Here is a 23,995-nt window from a genome sequence, read left to right as displayed (position 1 = left end):
AAATCTTCATTGAGTTGGGTGTTGAATTTCCTCAAAATGGGATTGCCACACTTTTTAAAAAATCAGTTTTGGTAATGTTCGCATTTAGTAACACCATTCTGAGTTCTGTTAGTGAGCTGCGGTGAGCAGTGACAAGCAGGAATCCAGCATTTAGTAGTGCGGAGGACCTGCCGGCGGCAGCCACCACACTAGCTTTACTCTGCAGCTCGGAAGCACTCTATTTGCATCCTAAATAGGCTGCGCTCCAGCACCCCCTTCTGCCGACGGAGCCGTGTGACAGGAGGACCTCACTCCAACTCAGTTTCTCCCCTGATGGCAGCCCTGGAGACCTTTGCACAGCTTTCCCTAACCTTCCAGCCCTTCCCTCCCGTTGGTCCCTGGAGGAGCAGAAAAGTGACTAACGTGGGCTCACCTGCACTCCTGGGGTCTTCATTGGGATTAAACTTTTTTTATTACTTATTCATCAGGGCAAAGAGGAAGAAAATGATGAGTTGAAGGAGAGGGAAAGATGGGTATGAAAAAGGAGAGGTGAGGAAGCGGGTGCCACCTCAGAGCACTCACAGCCTGTCCCTCTGCTGGATCCCAGATCCCAGACTGACGCCATGAACGCGTCTTGGAAGCTACAGGCTCATGTCTTGTGTTTCCCTTTTGTAGACCAGCCTGAAGTACGGGAAGGAGATTTTCCTTTGTTCTGAACAGCCTCTGGATGACCCCTTTTGGCATACGTGTACCATGTAACTTGAAGTCCTTGCACATAGGAGGAATCCGCGGGGCTGTGCTTGAAGTGAACACGCATGCAGGGAATTAGGGAGCGAGGGCTGTGTGTGCCACCTTTCAACGTTTACCAGCCCTGTTTGTGGGGGAGAGGCTCCTATCAGAGGGCAGGGTAGAGGTCATTTAGTCTGGGTAGATGTATACCAGCTTTTAGGAGACGTGGGACACTGTCCTCAAGGAGCAAATTGTCTAGTGTCACTCAAGCAAAAAATGTCGAGGGAAGGGGTTCGGAGGAGAGAGGAGGCTGTGCCCAGATCTCAGGCTGGATGGTGCGGGGAGGCTAGAGATGGGGTGAGAAGAAGGCATGGGCCTTCTAGGCAGCGCATGGTATTTTTTACATATCCCAAGAGCATGCTAAATCATTCCATGTTTTTTAAGCAGAGGAGAGGCATAATCAGACTTCTGTTTTTAAAAGGATGGTCTAAGATGCTCAGTTCAGGTAGGATATTATGGGGCTTTGCCAGGAATTGAGCCCTCTCTAAAACAAGTTCATTCAGTTGACTGAAATCTACAGTAATTCTCTAGTAAAGGAGTAGGTGGGAGGAAGAGGGGCTGATTGTAAAAGATATAGTGGAATTTGCTTCATACTGGCCAAAGCAAAGGCCCCAGTTCCCCTGTGAATCTTTCCAGCGTTCTTTAGCCCGTGGCCTTTTGTAACCACTCGGTGCTCTCTTCATTGTGTTTATCACCACAGCCATCAACCCTCCTGCAGCTGGGCAGGATGGTGCAGTTGCAGGTTAAACCCAGGAGCTGCAGAAGGCAGACCTGTCTTTCTGAGTCTAGGTTCACCTTTCAGAACTAGGAATTCTGGATGTGGAAAAAAAGGCAGAAGAGGCTTGTAGCATGCATGTTCTGTCATATAATAGGTACGATTACACTTGATATGGTAGAATGGAGTCAGGAAAATGTTGCAAAATGGTTTAATGGATGAAAAGTTTTTTCAGAAATAACTCCAAACCATTTCTTTTTTCCTTTCCTCTCTCCCCCTCCATTTCTTTCATTGGCACTGAGACTGCCCTAAGCATTACATACACCCAGAATGGGATTTGCCACTGGGGGTAGGTTCATGCGTACTCAGTGCCTTACTCCTGCTGGACCGCACTGCGTTTGAAGAGTTGAAAGACTGAGATTTCAGAGGCACTCGGTAGTGTTTCTTTAGGAAATAATGCTTGGAGTCAATTTTGGCTTTTCCTTTGACCACAGGGAGAAAAAACGTTGCTGGAATGATTAGAAATATTGCACAGGATGTAAGATTATCATACTTGGTTAGTCATTTTTCACGTAGTACTCATATAATTGGGTCTGGAATCTCTCAAGGAAACAGCTTTACACATATATGTTTAAATGAATGAAACTTTAATGTCAACAGTTATTGATGGTATAAAACAAATAAAAAAAGGCCTCTTTCAAGAGCAGCTCTGTGAGTCATTATCAGATAATTTTGAGAAAAAGAAGAAAATAAATGAAAATAAGATGTTTAGGGGTTATTTCTCAAACTACTTTCCATCCATTAAACCATTTTCCAACATTTTTCTTGATTCCATTCTACTAAATCAGTTGTATTTTGCAATAATAAAAGCATTGATATTGTGAGAATTAATATTTAATAATGCAGAATCCTAATCTAGAAAAGTAAAGTCTTAGGTAGAAAGTTTCACAAACTAGGGATTAATATTAACTTTACAAAGAAAGACTGTGTTTGGAACTCAGAGTCTTTTCTGTCCTTTTCCTCTTCTCTGCAGCCGACTTAGGTGCACACACCATCTTGCAGGCTGCAGCCCTTTCAGAATAATGGCAGCGTCCAAGCTGCATGGTTCTTCAGATTTTAGCTGTCTTCATGTGGACACTCAGGGCATGTGGCTCCAGCCCAGAGGGCTTTAGCAGCCTGGCTGAGCATTGGTACCTATTCTACTTTGGTTACCGTAGTGGGTACTGGTGAGCTGCCAGGCAGAACTTCCTGCCTACTTTCTTTGGGTCTCCAGGGGGATATAAAACTCAAGTGCAGGAGCTGTTCCTGGTCTGCTAGGGTCCCAGTTGCACATTCTAGCTCACACATGACGTGGATCTTCAGGGCATTACCTAAGCTGCCTGGAACACGTTGTCCTCATCCGAGATAGCAGTGAACCTGGATTCTCGGACATATTCAGGACAAGCATCCTCGACATCTCTTTTACAGATAGGCTTGAGAAGTAAACAGAGAGCCGAGTGTCAGAGTGACAGGGACATGCCTTTGGAAACTGAGAGCTGTACGTTAGCATTTATTTTCCCAGACATTTGAAGTAGATGATGGTAAAAACGTTTCAGAACGTTGCTCCTGGAGGAGTTCCTTCTGCTCCTCTTTCATATTGGTCACATGTTCCATGTGTGGGCAGAATGGGAATGAGGTGTCAGCCCAGGGACTGATTCCAGTAGCTGCTCGATGCATGCTAATTAGTAATTAAATATACCATATAATTCCTGACTTAGGCAGGAGGTGCTAAACCAAACTTAACTTTATTTATCCTGTTGACATGTATGTGTGTGGAGGACTGGAGGGGGATTGGGTGTCATCATTCTCGAGGTCTATCGTGATGTCTGGTAGTTCCGTTTTTGGTCTATTTTGGTCTCTTTTTTCCTGTTTCACACTGTGACCCCAGAAGCTGCCCTTGCCCACCCCTCATGCTGCTGCCTTAGAAGCCTGTTGCTGTTTGTAGTCTTCTGTTGGATGCCCGAGATTGTTAAAAAAAAAAAATTGTATGTTGAAGCTGCTGGGTAACACCTGAGAGCCTGAGAAGTGTAAGTATGTGACATCTCTAAGACCATGTGGGGAGGTTTTCTGGATGTGAAGGCCTCGTGTTGATGGTGTGACCCAGGATTAGGCTTTTTTTTTTTTTTTTTTTTTTTTAACTGGTGGCTGGATGGTAAGGGGATCCAAACCCTTGATTTTGGTGTTATCAGAATAGGATTGGGCTTTTGAATAGCGGGTTTAGTTTGGCCTAAAGATGGCAAAGAGGTGTTTTGAACGTCTGGGATATAGTGAGTGGCTCCAAAAGGCTTACGTAGGAGGTCGTCTGCTCTAGACGGGGAATTTGCTCTTTTGGTCTTTCTGGTGTTCATTATGCTATGTTCTAGCATATTTACCTCTGGGGAACCACCACCCATCACTCTTAAACACTAGTGCTTAACTGAGTTCACTGGGGCCAGTTGCTCTCTTAGTGCTAGTAGTGGACACGTGACTAGGCGTGATTGGGTTGAGCATTCTTTCTCCTGGGCAGGGAGGTTCTCTCAGGGATGGGCGTGTAACCCAAACTAGGCCATGGAATCCCAGATTTTCAGGAGAAGAGAAACACTTTCTGTTGTCTTTGAAGAAGGTAAGATATAGATCTGGACCTCCTGGGTTGTTGCCATGTGGAGAAACTAGCTAGAAACAAAGCTAAGAGATGGAAAATCCTTCTGATAACTTTGAGCACCTGGAGCTGACCATACATGGAACTATATACCTTGGACTCATTAAAGTCTCTCCTTCCTCATTTATTTTTCTAAAGCACCTTGAGTTAGATTTTATCACTTACAATCAAAAAGATAATCTTTTTTTTCTTGAACTAGTCAACAAGGGAGATTCTACAACCTACCCTAGAAATGTGGTAAATGGTCCCCGTAGAGTCATATCAGTTAAGAATTCTTAATCGTATATGACTTTAATTTCATTTTCTGACATTGTCTCTGTAACATGAATAACAAACTAACACCCCTCCCAAAAAAAGCCCTAAAAATCCCCAAACTCAAGAACAAAAACCTGATTAACCTTCTCTTTATAAAGATACCTTCCTATGCTCAAATATTGATTTTCACATTAGATATTTTTCAATCTTCACATTAGATATTTTTTTTTATTATGCAACTTTGCAGTACTCTCCCTCTAGATATGTATGGCAAGTATCAGCTGTATTGAGAATTTGTCTTCCAGCGTGGGTGGTTTTCCTGTGAGTTAGGCCTGGCGTCTGGTCCTGGAGGAGTACCCTGGATGGTGAGGGACCTGGTGGGGGAGCCACTGGCAGCTGCTCACTGGCCCCCAGGAAAGGCCCTGCTGGTTCCTCCTACTGAGACCCCTTTAATAGACAGAGATGGGTAACTGCCATTACTAAGCGACTGGAGAAGATTCCAATAGAGTGGTCAGTGTAAACACAGGTCTTTCCTCTGTGAAGTCATCTTTGCCCCTCTTCGGGGACAATGGAGCTACTTCTTTCTCTCCTCTCTGCCCCAGAGTGGATCAGGCCACAGCAAATGCCCATGTGCCCACTTCTCTTCTCCCCATGCCCTGTCCTCATAGCTGTGTCTGAATCTGTAAGTGAATGCTTCAAATAAGACGCAGGAAGAAAAACATAGATAATTTCTAAGTCACCTAGCCTGGGGGTACGTATGTTGGGAGTTAGGAAAATAACTGTGCAGCTTCTTTACCCATCTTGGGTGCTGCAAACAAATCAATTCAGCCTTCAGAGGGGCATCCATCGCCTTGTGATTATGTTTGTGTAAGTCTTGGGGTCTTTGATCAAAGAATGGCATTTCAGGCCAGGCCCTAATCCTCACAGCCTTAAGATGTTTAAGTTGGTTAAAAAAAAAAAGTTGATAACAGCTGGGATTTAAATTTGCCTTTGCCCAGCTTGTGTTTTGAAAGGACTTCTATTATCCGTGGCTTCCCTTTTCGAGGCAAAGATGGATCGTTGGGTAAACCAAAAAGGGAAAGAGGATATGGGAGGAAATGGGCGGAGACTCTGAATTAATCTTCTGAGGAAGAATGTTTGATCGGCGGGAGGAGGGGATGGAAACCTGCGACGCTGACAGCAGGCACCTTTCTGACCGGGCTGTGATTGGCACCTTTGAAGCTTCAGGCGGGAGGCAGTGTCCAGTGGGTCGGCGCTTCCTCTGTCTGTGGGTGGTGGTGTTAATAATGTGGCAACTGGAAGGATTAATTGCAGACAAGCAGCAGGATTACGAGGAGGGCTCCTCAGCTCTAAAAGGAACAGTTCGAGGAAAGCCTCTGATCTGTCAGCCTTAGAGGAAATTAGTGGGAGCAGACTCGAGCAGGCTTAAAAAAGAAAAAAAAAAAAAAAAAGGCATTTAGGATATTAAAGCTAAATGTGAAGAGGATATTAAAATAGGGCAGAAAGGGCAAGGAGCGATGATCTCGACAGGCAGTGTCTCCTCTTCCTAATTGGGATTTCTGAGGTTTTTCCAGATTGCACACATACCCCCGCTTCTTCTTATGGTCCTGTAGAGTGATTTTGTATGGCAAGAAGTTTGGGAAGGGCTAGACGGGCTCGGTGGTGGCACCCAGGGGTGTGTGCCAAACTTGCTTGCTTTCCACCTCCTGGCGGTTTCAGAATCTCCTGAAACTAAGGCTCCTGGTGTAATTTTAAAACAAAGCAGAGCATAAATGACACCCTATCTGCATTAGCTATCTATTGTATATTTTACTTCTTACCCTTCTTGTTCAAGTCGGGATGTTGCCAATAAATCCTGCGTTACCATTAAAGAGGACATTCATCATGCTTCCTAATGTGATTAATCAAGATACACCACAGTACCCTTAAAATGAGATCATTTTGATAAATCATGTATGACATGAAAAGACTTTACTCCTTTTAAGTGCAATTTAGACGGTAATTTTTTTTCTTCATTTATGATTCATGGGCGAAACATGGATAAAATTCCCTTGCACAGTTATACCTTATCTAGAGCAATAACTCAAAACTACTTTTAGATGAAAATTCAGGGTCTTATTCACCAAAGCTGAATGCCAGCTCATTATTTTCTGGCATTCAGTAGTCCAAAAATAATGTCCGCACATTAAGAGGCATTCTCAAAAAGTTGGAATTGGCCAGGCACCAGGCACATCAATTATACTCCATCATCCTTAATAAGGAAGGAATATCAAATGTCCTCTTGGAGTGTTTTTGAGTCAGTAATGCTCAGTCTTCACCTTCCCAATTTAGAAAGATTGGGAAACAAAAATGATAGTAACAGAAAAGTATGGGAATTTCAGCTGCTTTACATGACTCTTTTCTCCTGTTGCATAAGCCTTAAAAGAGGTAATTTTCCCCTCCCGTATGGTTCACGCTCTCTTTTCCAGTCCCTTTTTCTTTTACAAATGAAACTACCATTTCGTTAGGTCTCAGTTTTGTTTCTAAGCTGCTGTATCTGTGATGCGGGCTTTCCCTCACAGCTGTCACAATAATTTGGGAAATGATATTCATAATGTCCAATAGAAAAATAATTTGAAAATGTGCCTTCTGGTGAGATCCATCAATTTTAAGGTCACATTTTTGGTTAAAAGGCAAACACTGATGCTATTCATTAAACTGAAAAATGGCTTGTTTTCCACTAATATTGAAATAAACTCTGGAAGATGTTAAGTCATGCTGGCATGCACTTATACAGAAAGCAAAAGGAAAACACAGATATATTTAATTTGGACATGTGAAGTCAACAGAGTTTTAGGTCTTTTTTGAGAAAGGGAATCAGGAAGATTGGCTGAAACAAATGTGAACAATTAGAAGTTCATTTGCCTCTTTCAAAGAATGAGAGCATTTAAAGAAGGATTCAGTGTCTAAGAATTATAGGCCCACTTGTGTTTTTTCAAACACTGGTGCTTATGAATAAAGACTTGATCAACATGTAATTTATTTCCCGGCTGTTCTTAGGGATTCATTTTGTGGAGTGGATCAAAACCCAGCACTTGACTCTGCGTTTAAGTAACCCTAGAATGTAGATATGCTATTCATATCCACATAACAAATGCAAAAGATCCCAAGTTTATTTGGATTATCATATTTCTGCTGATGTTCTCTGTATCTTAATCATATAGAAACTGACATCAAACGAAGATTCCTTGCATATTTTATTATTCACATTTAAATGAAATTCCCTATGCTTTTATTTTTTCTAGTATAAAGAGTGAATTAAGAATATACAAGGCTATTAAGGCTGCACTTGCCTTGTTTAGGTTTCCATTTCACATTTATGACTTTCTATTTTTGTTAAAAAAGTTCTGTAAATTTGAAAAATATGCATGTATCTCATTAAAAAAGTTTCCTAGCTCTAGCCACACTCAGCAAATCTCCAAAGAATGTGAGTTTAGAACATAAATATTTTAAGGCCCCATAAAATTTGCAGTGAATATTTTCCCCCTTTAATACCATGTTCATTTCATTACAATTTACTACCACGATTATATTTTCCAAAGCAGCTTTTAATACAATACACAATTATTTCATACGAAGTTGGGTAGGTCGCCTCATTAAGTCTGCAAAGATCAGGCCTCTTGTGATCCTCACAGATATTCTTGCATTTATTCCTAATTAAAACGGACCTCCTAAATTGTCTCCAGCTTATCAACACAAATAACAAGCTAAGCAAAATAGCCACAGTTGGGAAGTTAGAGGGGCAAGATGACCTGAGTCCCCAAACCTCAAGCAGAGCCCATTCTGATGTGGATGCAGTGGTGCCCTGCCACCTGTTGGCTTTGCTCACACATAACAGGGTATTGATGTCCCTCACAGTGGTGCAGTAACCCTCTCTGACCTCTGTCCCAGTTCATCACCCCCAAGAGAAAAGAAGAGCCCTTTGAGAATTCCAGGCCTCCTAATTTCCCCCATCATTCATGTCCTTGGCCACATGTTTCTTCTGCTAATGCTAAAAATTTATGGCTGAGCACATTAAGGGCAGCTCAAGTCCTTCCCTTCTCCTGGATCATTTCAGAGTTTCCTGTCATAAGGAAATCCAAGAAGATGTGTCCTCAGCGGATTGTATGTGACAGTGTCTGCTTATATCTCAGGAATCTGAGGCATGATGGATAAACTGTCAGTTTTGAAGGATGATGTTTTCTCCATATTTCCATTATGAACCCAGCTGTCATCTCCTAATAAATTTCTTGCATTGGTATCAATTTATTTTTACAAGCAGAGGGCCTGATGTATTTGGGAAAGGCACTGACAGCAGATCTGGCCTAGCTTGACAGAGCTGGCTTCACCTCGTTTTGGAAAATGACTTTGGTTCCAAGGACAGAACTTGACCTGCAGCTCTTGAGAATAAAAAACTCTGTGAGAGGAAAGGAGACACATGAGGCAAGTTCCTTCTTGTAAGCCAAAATAAATCAAGCCTCCAGGACTACCACGACATAATGTTATTTGTAAGATAGTTCTACAAACCGGATGAGAAATGCCATATGTGCTATTTACTAAAGATCATTAGACCATCTCAATAATGCAGTGAATCTGTGGGTGAACTCAGAGCATAATGAGGCTAGGGATCTCCCTCCTTTTGTTCTCAGAAGGGAACATAGTAGTACTTTTCTCCTTGACAGGTGAAGAGCAAAGTTCATTCATGTAACAAAGTATGTGCATGTCCCTGTTGTGGCTACTTCAAAGGGTAGGAAAAGTACAACAACATTAGCCCTACCTCTGAAGAAACTTAAAGTCTACTTGAAGAAATAAGATGTTAAACAAAATTAGAGTGATGTAAAAATAAATCATAGCTAATATTTTACAAGCAATGGCTAAGATCGTTGTCATTTACTTTCTTTCATCTTTACCTTTATTGGGAAGAGAGGCAGTACAGCACGGGAATGGTTAAGACAGTGGCCACCAGAGGCAAACTGCCTGGGCTTGTGTCCCAGCTCTGCCACCTGCAAGTCACCCAAGAACCTAAGTGGGGGCTTGGTCAAGTTATCTAATTTCTCTGGGCCTTCGTTTCCTCATTTGTAAAACAGAACTATGGGTTGTCACTCTTTCACGGAACTGTTGTGAAGACTGAATCAATTAATGCACAGAAAGTGTTTAACACAGTCCTAGACACAAAATAAGCACTAGTAAGTATTAGCTATTTTTAGTTATCATCATCATCATGATCATTATGACTATTACTATCATTATCATTTTACAGTGAAGGAAAGTGTGGCTTAAGGAGTTTTAGTAAATTGCCTAAGGTCATGCAGCCAGATGGAGCCTGGCTCTAAATCTTGGTCAGTAGGAATCAGAGCAGAGAAAAGAAGGATGTAGAAGTTGTGGGTAAGTCAAGGACAGAATCCTTGAGGCTTAGTTAGTTTTTTCTTACTATTCTTTCCATTCCTACACCATAAAATATCCCTTTTCTCCATAGCTCCAAACATACTTTCCATGTTACTTGATAAGGGTTATATGTAATGGTGTGTTGGTAAATGGTATAATAACCAGATCTATGGGGGAAAATGTACACATATGTGTGTTTATGTACATTAATTTACTGTAATTTCTACTTACATAAAGGATTATAGAACAAAATTTAGAAATAAAAATTAAATGTATATTACTCTTTATTAAAAATTCCATACAACCGTTTGATTCTCACAGATTCTTTTAATGATTTTGGCCGCACTCTTGTATCTTGTATCTGTATCTATGGTTGCAATTGACAAGCAAGTGTAGCTCTAACAGGAATGCTGGTTGATATTTTCTTTTACCTTAATGAGCATGTCAGAACTTCACTCATTTATCAATGACACGAGCAACTGCTTTACTGAATCAGATAATGGTTTTGAATATTGGAAGAATATTTTCTCAATTTTTTGTACTGTTTACAATGTAATGGCTAAAGATAGAACACCTTTTAAGTTTAATCAGCATCATTAATATTTTCTCCATCACTGTCTTAACCTTAGGAAATCAACAAACCAATAACTCAAGCCCTACCTTGTAGCATTTGCCAGTTTCTGCTGCAAATACTCCCACCATGTCTAATATCAAGCTACCAGAGTGACATCACTGAAGAGTTGGGAAGAGATGTAAAGTAATTATATCATTATATCATATTTCCTTCATATAGATGCAGTAGACTCAAATAAATTCAAGAGCATAAATAACGGTAAAATTTTGTGAAATAATTAGGAAGTGATTACATACATACGTACATAAAACCTTTGCTTTTAAGATAATTTATTCAATTTTAAGTGTACATACTTTAATTTAAAATAATATCTGTGTTTAACAATTGACTCATAAAACTCCTGAAAACTTAACCATTGGTTCTTCTGAACAGGTACAGGTTAACTCTAGCACACAACTGGTTATAGGAACCCCAAAACCAAAGAGATCTGAAGCACTCCCATGTCTGCATTACGTAGCTAAAATATAACCTCCAAGTAATATGTGTGTATGTGTATGTGTATATGCCTTGCAGCGCCTAACAAAGCATCAAGAAAATATGATCAAATGAAAAAAAATGTAGTAATAGCATAAGTAATTTATTAATAAATAAGCTGACAGTTTTATTTATATACCAGGCCACAAAACATGTTGCATATTAACTGAATTAAATCGCATCTCACTACAAATATCTTACCTGTCTTCATACGTGTGCTAAATAAACTCAGGACAGTTTTTTTAACCAGGTACTTTTGAGCATTAAGTTCATTATAGAATGGTTGGGATTTATGCTTCAGAATTGAGCCATGTTCTTCAGAATTCCAAGTTATCAACATACTTGCTGGGTGTTCTTGGACCAGTTGTAAAACCTCTCTGTAAATCTCGATTGCCTTATTTATAAAATGGCTATAATAATATTATTTGCATCATAAGGATGTTGAGGGTTAAATAAAACAATGTGTATAAAATGCCTGCATATAATTAGTGTTCAAGAGCTGTGACACACACACACACACATGCATATACACATACGCATGTATTACTTAGAGGTGATATTATATTCTGATTATGTTCTATATTTAAAACATAGATATGAAACAGACTAAATCCTTAGCAAGAATTAATTAGCAGCAAAATATTAACTTGTGTTCCATCACACTTCTTTGGATAAAGATGGTTATTTGTTTATAGATAAGATGTTCTCCTGTATTAAAATTACCTATGCTATTTGTACATTTTTTCTCATTCTTTTCTCAGTGCTTTGTTAGGTGCTGCAAGGCATTCACTATCAATTTAGGACTTGGCCCTAAAAATCTTAAAGTTTGCAGTTCTGAAAAAGAGACCAGAGAAGTGTGCATCTGACAGTGATACGAGGCAAAGTAGAGAAATGGTCAGGAGAGGAATATCATAAAAGCCTGGCAGTTCCAATGCACACAGAGTGTAGTGCTGGGGAATCAACTTGGGCTTTGGAGGTCAGGCTGAGTTGGTTTCTAATCATAATCTGGACATTAGAACTGTAGAAACTTGGACATGTTACTTATCTTTTCTGTGACTCAGTTTTCTCATTTTTCAAGTGAGAGGAATAAAGGGACATATCTCATACATTGGAAAACCATTAGTATTTAGTATACATTCAAGAAATATCCTGTCTCACACTTTGCCTCCTATCTTTCCTATCTCCTTCTCCTTCCTTCTTAACTCCTATTTTTTTCTCGCTCTTCTTCTTCCACGTCTCCTCACCCTCTCATGGGAAAGATTAGAGAGATGGAAGATATGTTGTTTCATATCAGCCATAGTATATAAGTAGGATTTTAATTTTTAAATATTTTAAATTGCAAGAAGCGATGACACTATTGAATAAAGTTAAAAAGTCAAATTACCCCTAATCACATTGATAACAAAAATTGTTTTATCTTTGCTTTTACCTATTACAAATTTTATATAGTTAAAAATCATAGCATATGTACTATTTTAATATTTATTTCATTTATTTAATATTATGTTATAAACATCTTTGCATATTTTTCCTCTATACTTACATTTTCACTTGGTTATTATAAGAAATTATGATTATTTCCATAATGTCCAATATTTAGATTATTTTTACTTTTTTCTTATATAAGTGCCTACTAAAAATATTTTGAAAACCACTGCTCTGGATGATTTGTAAGGTCTTTTACAACTGTTACATTCTATGACTTAAATGTTTATGTATGAACATACTTTTAAAAAGTTTATGGAAAGATTTGTATTTATTTGAATTCTATTTTTCCACAAACTATTTTTTCCACCAATTCTATTTTTCTTGAAGTCCCCTCATAATAGCTCACAAAATGCCCAAGCCACAGCCCTTTTTTCCTTTCCTGGTTCTTTTCCTTCCTCCCTCTCTCCCTTTTTACCTTCTTTCCTTCTATCCCTCCCTCTCTCCCTCTCTCCCTTAAGTAGTATTAGTGGACTGCTACTCAGGGCCAGATGCCATTTTAGGCACTGGCAGAACTGTGCCCCTTTATATCAGATAGAAACAAATGGAAAGCTCTAGGCTATTGCCTTCAAAGGGCTTTCTTTATGCCTTTGGCATAATCCTCCCCTCCCAACCTGCCTCTTCTCTGACCTACTTCTGACCTGAATTTCCCATCACCTCCTTCACTTAGCTGAATGCCCAGCTTTTGCCCAGACTCTGACCTCTGCCCATGTTGGGATCTTTCTTGGTCTCTTGGTTGTGGACTCACTCTCATTCCTACCTTGCCTTTTGTTTTGTTCTGTTTTCTCTCAATTTCTTGTCTTCTGGCTCTGGACAAGATGTGGTTATTCCTGCTCCCAAAGCTGTCTGTCATTCCCTACTCAATCCTTCTGTCACTGACACTTTCTGTCTTATTTCACAATGAAAAGCATGGTGCCTTCACCTGTGAGCAGAGCCCTCAGGCTGGTTCTTTAGTTTCTGTAACTTTGTTTTATCTCTCATTTTTTTTTAATTGAAACATAATTGTTTATACATATTTTGGGGGTACAGAATTGTATTTCAATACCTGTGTACAATATGTGATGATCAAATCGGGATAATTAGTACATTCATCTTTACAAAATGTAACAATTCTTTGTGACCCTTAACCAACTTCTTGCTAACCCCCCTTCCCCTTTCACACCTCAGTCTTTATCCTCTGATTCTGGCAACTTGGCTCACGCTTTTGTGTTAAATTACAATCATGGTATATACTTTTATCTTTGACTTTAAAATGTTTTATTCATTCAATCATCATGCATTGACTTCCTCCTATATTTCTGGCAGTATGTTGGATACAAGGAATTAATAGTATAGTTAATTTCAGAAAGTTGATATAGTTAATCTCAAAAGCTCTCCATTACTATGAATGAGAAACAAGGACATAATTACTGTCACAGGTATTCATATGTCATAATACAGGTCAGGGACACCGTTCTGTGACAGTATAGAGTCTGGGGGTCATGCTATGAGTTGGTAACTCTTCATAGCCAGTATTAATCACGGTATGATTTTTTCTGATGAGTCGGGAATGCAACCAAAGTCTTCATTTTATTTTTCTTGGTATTCTCTCTCTTTTTTTTTTTTTTTGTCTTTTTCGTGACCGGCACTCAGCCAGTGAGTGCACCGGCCATTCCTATATAGGATCCGAACCCGCGGCGGGAGCGTCGCTGCACTCCCAGTGCAGCACTCTCCCGAGTGCGCCACGGGGTCGGCCCTTTCTTGGTATTCTCAGCATAGGGCCTGGCGTATAGTAGGTGCTTATCAAGTACTTAGTAACTAAATGAGTGATGCGTTTTCTTATGAGAGAAAATAAATGTTTTTAGAAGAGTCAGCTTTGTACCATGGTTTCAGGGAATGAATTGTGATGAGAAGTGAAGATTGCTTTTACTTGACAGAGGCTGACAAATTTCCCCGGCCTGGGATCACTTTATGTGGTGTGTGATTTAAGGGTGAGTGAGCAGGCCAGGGCACTCCACTTGAGCTGAGTGATGGGGAATGAGTTGTGGAGCTGTGGTCATAGATGGTATTTTGTGACAAATAGTGTGAGATTTATGGCTATTAAAAACTTTGTAGCTGCCCCCTTCTTGTTTCGAAGTCTGCCAACCCTCTCCTCCCACGGTCTGTATCATCTTCCTTCAGTGCATCCATGATGTTCCCAAATGTCCACTGGGTTGCAGTTTTCATTAAATGCACCTGTTGAGAAGGGGCTTGAATTTTACACATTTATATGAAGACATTTGTTTTCTGTAATTGCTGAGTGAAATTCTCACTTTGCAAGACCCTCGTAGAGTGCACTGTACTTTCATTGAATCTTTTCCAACGAGGTTGGCAAAGTTCTACCTTCCTTCCTGCATTATGGACATTGCAGAGTGCAGTGTATTAGTGACTATTACCATTATTGATATGAATTTAAAAAAATTATTAGCAACTCTTCAATTGTGAGTAGGAGAAGAATCAATAAACCTTCAGTATGTGTTGACAAATTTTCCGCAGAAGGATGTACAGGCTGGAATGAGTGTTTCAAGCCTTGGCATGAAGGGGATACATATTTACTGTTATTGGCTTTTTTCGTTCTACAGGTAGGTCGCACTCAGTAGTTTTAGAAGAAACATAAATGGGATATTTCATTACAAAAAGCCAGCCAGAAATGGCATTAATCCAGGTCGTATAAGTACTAGAGAATTGTTGAAAGTAATTTCCTCTCATCATGGGTTTGTATCAATATATGACTGCATGGATCAGAGAAGAAACAGGAGTCTGTTTTTCTCAATTTTTGTTTTAATTTTGAGAATTTTTTAAAGTGTTGAAAAGTTAAGAAAAATAATGAACACATGTAGCTAGCATTCAAATTTGTAATTGCTAATATGTTCACATATTTGTCTGTTCTTCAAATGAGAGAAATAACCATCATACACAGAGTTGAAGCTCCCCCTCACCACATCCGGTTTCCCCAGTCCTCTTATCCAGCCTGCTGGTGGATGCAACCATTTTCATGAATTTAGTGTATATCTTTTACAATTTTATATGTTTTCAGACACACATGCTATCAAAGAACTACATATTTACATAAATAATATTATACTACATTTATCATTTTGCAACTTGCAGTTTCACTTGGTGTTAAAGTTTTAGACCTATTCAGATTGAAAAATATAAATCAGGTTCATTGCTCTTAAATGCTAAATATTATTTTGTCATATGAATATGCAACATTTTATCCATTTCCTCATTGACAGCCATTTGGGTTATTTCCAATTTATTCTGTTGTAAATGATGCTGCAATAAACATTGTTTTATGTCTCAACTTGCAGGCCTGTGTGAAAATTTCCATAGTGTATATATTTTAATTGAAATTGCTGTGCCAATTTTTAATTTTATTAGCTATTGCTAAATTACTCTCCAAAGTCATTGAACCTATGAACATTCCCACTGGTAAGGAATGAGAAGGTGACAGTTTCATTATCGTTTATCCTGGCTAGCACTTGTTATTGTGAGACTTAAACATTTGCCAATATGATAAGTGGAAAAATCACATTTTGTTTTAATTTGCATTGCTCTTAGTACCAGTAAATTTGACCAACTTGTCTTCTGTTTATTGACAAATCAGGTTTTCTCTTTGAATTTACTGACACTTCCTTTGTTTATTTTTTTAATTATATTTTTTGTTGATTTAGGGGCATACTTTATGTATCCTATATACTAATATTTTATTATAGATGTTGCAAGTATCCTCTAATGGGAGAATTTAAAAAGTAAAATGTAAAAGTGTAATTCCTTGCCATCAGCAGTTAGGAAATTTGGCAAGGATTCAAAGATTTGAGAGTCTTTATGGTCCTGAAAATTGATTTATCCAAACTTCCCCATTTCATTTTAGGCATGTCTTCTTAATCCAGGTAAAATGAAACATTATTTAAAATTTTCTACTTATATTTCTGTTATCTCATACTGAATATATGAGAGGTATATTGCTTCAGTTTTGGGGTGAGTGAGTTCTTTATTCTTTGGCAGATAATGTGCAAAGTTAAGACATATTCTTGTCTGCTCTTTCATATGATAATTGTGTTTTTCTAAATTGTGCTTCTAAGAATAAGGGTCAGAGACCAAGTGTGAACATCACTATTGAAAAGATCTTATGGCCTTCGTTTTGGAAAAAGTCAAGTCAAAGAACTGGTAGTTGGGATCCTGATTTGTAGTAGTTTTCCTAGACATCCAGCATGGAAGTCCCACCAAAAGGCATAGTTTGCAAAATTGTTCTTTTCCTGGATTCTTGTCCATGACTTGAGTTTATAAGTGGACACTGAATAGAAAAGTAATTAAATGCAGGGCATAGAACGATGACTGCAAAACAACTCCCGCCACACTATTTTTGCTCTGTCTACAACTGGAAATAAAACTAAATAGCTCTTTTACTCTACTGTTTCACACAGTCAGAAGTATTTGCTGAAAGGTAGCGTTTCTTCCAGTAATTTTAGGAAAAGCTGTGATCAAATTGTCAGCAGCCCAAATCGAGATTAAAAGTATAAAAGAACTATCACAGTATGGCAACCTAAAACTCATATTGGATTTTAGGGTTTTTTTGCGATGAGGTGGAAACATTGATGAAGAGAAAAGCTGTGGACTCTTACGGAGGAAGTATGGTAGATCTGTGTAGGGACACCCAGGTCCCCTGCCCCATATGTCCTGCCTCAAGCATTGAGTAGATGCCATGCTTAGGACACTGTGATTGTGTCTCCTTTATCATGTAGAAATCACAGGAGATCTTGAATGCCAAACACAGAGACATGTGGTGACTATAGTATTTAAATTTTTATCTAATTTCTGACTCCTTCACATTCTTACAACATCCTAAATGTCTAATGATGTAGTGTCTAACAAGTCTTATTTCCTTTTTAAACATTTTTCTTGGTGACTGAGCTTTTATTTTTCTGGACCCAATAGCCAGGGATCAAGCTTTAAATACCATATATTTGCCTTGGGGCTGGAGTGAAGAAATGCTTCCTGAAATCTGTTTCTACCTAGGGACAGAGCTTCTGATTTTGCTCCGTTCAGAACTCTTTCCATAAGTCTCCACTGAAAGCTGCTTAATCAAATATCTCAAATGTCAGAAACAGACTTTAAAAGGTTTTTCTAGCAAGTAGGTCTAATCTTCTGCTTAGTTTTGATTCCCATAATGTAGGTAATCTCTTTGGAGAAAAGGCCTGCTTCTAGCAGGGCAAATATATCCCATAGAATGTATTTCCTATTCCAGAAAGAAAAATGTAGCATTAATGAAATTTACTTTTTTATGAAGCTTGGAAAGGTTGTAAGCTTAGGATTTTGATCATAGCAGATGTTCTTTTTTGGATATTAAAAAAAAAGTTGCATTTGATTTAATTTAATATTAGAGTTGCAATAGTGATGCTTCTTACAACAAGCAACCATACTCTGAATGTGGCATAATGGTCATCGGTTCTGAGTGACATCTGACCCCACAGTGGTACTTTCTTCCTACTTTAACCCACAAGGGTGAGGGGAAATAGAGAGACAGAGAGAGAGAGAGAGAGCAAGCGAGCGAGCGTGAAAGTGCCTAGGTCATAAATACAGTTAAAGAGCTGTTTGTGTACAGTGGAGAAGCATCAGCCTAGATACATTTCACGTCATTTTCTTTTAGGCTTTGGAACGACAAAGTTTTTTTTAATAACTAACTACTATATCCAAAATGCAAATTTCAGATGGGTTTCTTGGTGCCACTGTTAAACTTACCCAGAACCCCAACTGCATGTCCCGCAACGACTGGTATCCTCTGTGTTGACCTCATGCTGCCGAGTCTTCCGTCTTTGGCTTCTCTCTGCCTCCATGCCACTGGGCCTGTTTTTCCCCATCAGCCTGAAGGCAAAGCTTAGCCTCTTCACTGGTGTCCATAGTAGTGGTTACTGGGAGAAGGCCTGGGATGAAGGCCTCAGCTACCCCATTTCCTGCCTTCAGCCTCACTTTCTCCTCCTCCCTCTGCTTTCAGCTCAGCACAATCAACAAACTGTCCCATTGTCTCAGAGCTGATTCACCTGTACTGAGGCTCCTGAAAACCTTGACTCTTACCCTATAGGCACCCGAATATTGTCTCAGCAAAGACAACTCTTCCTTCCTGTGGTGGATAATATTTTCTCCAAACTCAGACCCCAAGGAGACATGTTTGGTAAATGAAGGTGTTTAGTGTCCAGTGCAGCTTCACGATGACATTTGCTTTTCTCTCTTCTCACCCAGGCTTCCAGTGAGGATGTCGCTGTCTCCCAGGAGTGCCACTACACACCCCTGCCTTCTGCTTCCAGGGAACTCACCAGTCACCGAGGTTGGAACTCAGTTTGTTATTTCTCTCAGCGGCTGTGGGGAGGGACACTCACCGTGCAGAACTCTGGGCTCATTGCTGCTTCCTCGGCACTTTAGAAGGAACACACACAGTGCTTTCTACATCCTTGATGAGAAAACCATACCCGTCAAACCTAGCAATTTTAACCCGTATTAAACAGAATTTAGTGGCAGTCTGTTGGGGATGCAAATAAATCTATGGTATCATATAATTTTATGATTTTTTTCTTTAAATAAAGAGATGATAGTACTTAAAAATTGCTAAGGAGATCATTACCTACAGCAGTAGGGATGGAGAGAAATTGGGAAACTCACTAACATTTGCAAAAGTATCATTGTTTGGGAGGATAAGAGTTGAAATCTGTAATTTCATGATGAATGAACTCTACATTACAGCTAAAAGGAATTCCAATTTGCCGGGCAACACTGGCGAGATCCATGTGCAGTTTTCACTGTATTCTCTTATCTTCAAAACATTAATTTGGTTTACCCAATTTTTCCAAAGCTTTGAATTCCCATTGCCATCTCTAGAGTCTTCAGTTTCAAAAGTAGGCAGAATACTGATGTGGAATATCATTTGAAAATGCCTTATCCTCAAGCTGGCTTATTGGGCCATGTACAACTCGTATCTAATGGCCTTAGTCGGTGTTGGTAAGGGCAAAAAGAGGCCACACTGTGTCACTTGTTCTCTCCGACTTATCCTGGTTATGACTTCAGCAGTCTATCTAATTGTGAATCTGTCTCACAAGGTCAGGTAGGAATAGGCTTAGACTGAGGGGGTCATGCACTTGAAACATTGTTTCCCCAAGCAGGAAATTCCTGTCATACATGTAGGGGACACTGAATAAGGACAATTCCAGCCTGATCATCCTGCTTATATTGCAGGGTGGGTGGGAGGGAGGAAAGGCCATGGAGATGCTCAGAAGGTGGTGGAGATGGCCCTCTGGGATGACATGTGGGTTCAGGGCAAATGGAACACATGTTCTGTAGGAAATGATCAAGAGAATAAGGCAGGATTCCTGGTACCTACAATTTGGAACCATGTTGCCTGTGTGATGTCTCGGCATCATTAGAACTTTTCTACATTTAAATATACTTTGGTTAATTGGGATTTAATTATGATTCCCTTCTTTAAGTGTCAATTTTAGGAAAATCAGTTTTGCTCAAAGTGAGGTGGAGTAAGTAGCTGCCAACCTGCTATATTTTGAGGGGCATGAACAGATCTCTATGACTGCATTTCCTTACAAAGGTCTTTAGAGAGTGTTTTTTGGGAATTCCCTTAGGAAATAATGCTCCTTCTAGAAGCAGTAGCAAATCAAACCTTAGATTAGCATCATATCCTCATGGATTTATTTATTGGTTTCTTGTATTCGAATAAGGGTAATTTAACTCTATAGCCCGTTGAGTAACTTGCATTGAACTGAAGTATCAGAGACTTCAAGCCCACTTGTAAATTTTATCTGGCCATGAAATTGAGATTTCACAATGAGAGAATATGATCACATAAGTGATAATTAACAAGAATAGGAAAATATCATCTATCATTTTAACAGTAATATAAGAAATTGAAGCCTGGAAGAAATGGAATATAAGACAACAAGTTTTGAAGGCATTTTGAGTAATATTTGGGATATGGAAAAATGCCTAAGGTAGAGTTCAAGTAGGTGCCCTTGGATGACATCAGAGCCCAAAGGTAACAGGAAAAACTTAAAAATGGTATTTAAAGGGAGCCAACGAAAGACATCTCAGTTTTACTGAGGAATATCCCTACACATTTAAACACTGGTTGCCTGATGAGTGCCAAGGACTTGAGTGTTGAAAAAAGAAAGTCTGTGTCATGAAACAATGTTCTTTGGGCCTGCGGTCATGAGGAGACCAGTATAGACAGAGCCAAAGAAGTTCATTAAGGCTGGACTATTGTTTGACTGATCTGTGTAGGGAAAGAGTGAGACTAGTATATTTCAGCTTGGCATGAATCATACACCAACAAATGGGGAAAACCATTATTATTCGGCACCCAAAATGAAACCACTTAATGCCACCTTGTTTTTTTATATTTAAGTTAAGGAAATTATTCCAAATTTCTGATCATACAAATCACCAAACTATTTGGGTGCCATTTGTTAATACCTTCATGGAAACAGCTTGCAAACATTTATGCAGAAAGGGCCTTTCACACTGTGAAAGCAAATTGCATCAGTTTTTTTCCCAAGTGACATCCTCTATGATGTCTGAAACTTGATCTGTAAAGTCCTAACTGGAAGTTCTATTTGCAAACAATTTTTGATTCATCCAGTTCCCAATCTCTTTTCATTCCGCACCAACAACTACAAAAACTGGTGGGCAGTTCGTGCGCAAATTGCTGTTTTTCTATACATGCTATTTTCCCTTTACCTGTCTTTTTATGCAACTTCCAATGTCGAAAGTGATAGGCCCAAGATTCATGTTCTAAGGGCTGTATGCAAAGGAAGTCTGGGCCCAGAATAATGATCAGGATATAGGGAACTCAATTTTTCCTTCTGTAACTTAAAGATAATCTATTCATCCTTGGCATAGTAATGTGCAATACCTTCTGTTTCCTGCATGGAACTTTTCCTGATCTGAGCTGTATTGATTTTTCCTCTTCTTGAGGTACTTATGATATTTGTTTCTACCTCCTGAGTGCAATTGTTCATATTCTGCTTTGTATGATAGAGGCCTGGTTATGGATGTCTTAAACCCCTCGTAAATGAGAGCTCTTTGAGAGGCAGAGGTAAGCCTAACTATTCCCTTTCACATCACTGACTCCTACTGATTCTTCAGATATCAGCTTAAATATCACAGCTCAAGGGGGACTCCTCTGATGCCACCTTGCACATTCATATTAGGTCAGTTTTCCCTGTGCAGGGACTGTCTTCCTAGATAGGCTATAAGCTTTTGGAAGGAGTGGAGGAGATCGTATCTATTTGCTTGCCACCGTATCTACCGTGCCTGGCGCAGGGCCTCCTGCTTAATCGGAGCTCAATACATATTCGTTCAGTAAAGAATGAGTGATAGAAACCCAGGGAAAGAGTCAGTATCCTAGATACCTTTGCAGGGTAACTTGATTGCCTCTGAGGAAGGAGATCCATCTTCCTTTCGGGGTGAGTACACTAAAGGACTCGTGGACCTCAGACCCCAGAAACCCCAGGCATCATGGATGGGAGCCATATCTACTTATTTATTATCAGAGAGCATTCAGCCACAAAACCTGACTTCCAAGTAGATGATTATTTTAATGTAGTTTTCAAAGTTTGATGTTTTGATGGTAGGGAAGGGAATAAGATGAATTAAAGCAACTGATGGAATTATTTTTCTAGAAGAGAAACTCTCAAAAAAGGGTCTGAACTCTCAGTAATAAGATATAGGTTGTGGTATACACATGGGTTAAGAATGGCCCATCTGAAGTCTGTCTGAGAAAGCTGCCGGAGGTTTGAGCATCTCTTTGGATTATAGGGGACGGGGGCTGTGTCAGTGATCTCAGCTGTTACCTAGTGGCAATCTACATATTGTATCCTCAGTGGGTGTCCATGTTATGAGGAACATTGACATATTTGTTGGAGAAATGTCTCTTTAGATATGTTATGTGGACAGAATGTACCCCAGCATGCCAGGTATTGACACTCTATCTGGGAGTTGTTTGAAGTAGAAGTCACGCTCATACAGACCATGTGCCTTTCGAGGAAAACATTTCTATTTAGAGCATAGACCATATTATGCTCAAGACAACTGTGTAAGGTGGGGAGGGTGAATATTATTATTCCCACTGAGCAGAGGAAGACCCCAAGAACTGCTGGGGCTGATTGAGCCACTCAGCAACAGAGGCAAGGTAAAAAATCAAAGCTCTGTGCCCTGATTCCCTGGTCACCGCTGTCATTTATCCTTCACGCAGGACTTATGAAGCAAGTGCAGGTAGGGCTAGCCATGGCCTTGTGCTGGAGGCAAGAGGAGAAAAAACGCAGGGAGAGGCACAGCCTGGAAATGTCCACTGGCAGCAGCGAATTTCCAAAGCCTGTGCTGAGGCTGCCACGAGGTACAGCATCCTCACCTACTTCTGTCAAAAGCATTGCCTGTGTGACTCCCCTCCCCACCACTCTATTTTAAATTACAGAACAATAAAATCAGGAGCAGAGAACATTTGGAAAATGTAAGGGGAAAATGCTTCATATCAGTCTGGATTCAGACCAGAAAAATAAAGATACACTATGTATTCAAACGATGAATGGTTTTAATGTAAGGAATTAGAAGTGGCTTACATGATCAATGAGGGGCTAATAGTCCTTGGGTCTGGGAAGCCACCCCCCACCAAGTCTCAGCCCCAGCACTGAGGCTGGTGATTCTTAAGAGATTGCTGGAAGTTTCTGCAGATCTCAGGAACACCAGGGAATCTCCTACTGACTTTCTCAATCTGCAGCACCTGTGTAAGTGATTCTTCAGTTCACTTGGAAACTACTTCAAACATTACAACTGTCCATGCATTGTCCTGCCCTTCCTTCTTGCTGGATTTCCAAATCATACTGCAGTGCCTCTCTAGCACACTCTAACCTAGACTGATTCACTGAAGAGGATTCTGGGAAATGTAGTTTCCATCTCCTCATCTGAGCTGCAGAGAGGTCTTAGAAGAGGTGGTGGTAGTATCAAAACAGACAATCTGGCCCACCTACCATAATCCTATCTTGCCAACAGCTATTGCATTGAGGATCCCATTCTCATTTGTTTGCATACTCTTGGGAAAATAGAATAATTTAATCAGGCCCCCTCACGCCTTAGGTCTGGTTGGGGGTGGTGTGGCACATTTTTTGTAAATAAGTTGTGTGTGGGTGGAGTTAGTGCACATGCGTGGTGCCACGATTTGGCTGGTGTCTACTGCCTTGGGCATCCACTGCATGTGGCCATGCTCTCAGACCTATGGATCCAAGGATCTTTTGGCCAGTTACATAGCTCATAGACCTGTGTGTGAGGGGTCTGGGGAACCAGCCTGGCATGTGAGGGGTCTGTTGACCCAGCCTGGCATGTGAAGGGTTTGTGACTCAGTCTGGACAATGGGCTTGAGGGGTCTGTGAGCTCCAGACCCAGCCCTAGCTTGACAATTGGCGTAGTCGGCAGGATTCTGACATTAGCCAGAGCACTGCACATACACATTATGCAAAGTAATTGCAAACCCAGTAAACATCCCTGAATTATTTTTTTCCTGATGCTTTAT

The 23,995-nt window shown here is 40.0% G+C and overlaps 1 protein-coding gene across 4 annotated transcripts in view; it reads left to right on the top strand.

Moving 5' to 3' along the window:
- LRMDA (leucine rich melanocyte differentiation associated) overlaps window positions 1-23,995 on the top strand; it is a 1,115,169-nt gene that overhangs the window by 884,145 nt on the left and 207,029 nt on the right. For 3 of the 4 annotated variants that reach the window (XM_063103067.1, XM_063103065.1, XM_063103068.1), the window contains one exon: window positions 18,673-18,757. In XM_063103067.1, coding sequence (XP_062959137.1) covers window positions 18,673-18,757 — 85 coding nt within the window. Of the gene's footprint in view, window positions 1-18,672; window positions 18,758-23,995 lie in introns of those variants that run through there. The other variant, XM_063103066.1, reaches the window with a different exon arrangement.

The sequence above is a fragment of the Cynocephalus volans genome, chromosome 7, assembly GCF_027409185.1.
Source record: "Cynocephalus volans isolate mCynVol1 chromosome 7, mCynVol1.pri, whole genome shotgun sequence".
Classification (NCBI taxonomy): domain Eukaryota; kingdom Metazoa; phylum Chordata; class Mammalia; order Dermoptera; family Cynocephalidae; genus Cynocephalus; species Cynocephalus volans.
Note: the sequence above shows the minus strand (reverse complement) of the source record. Positions and strands in the feature narration are given on the sequence as shown.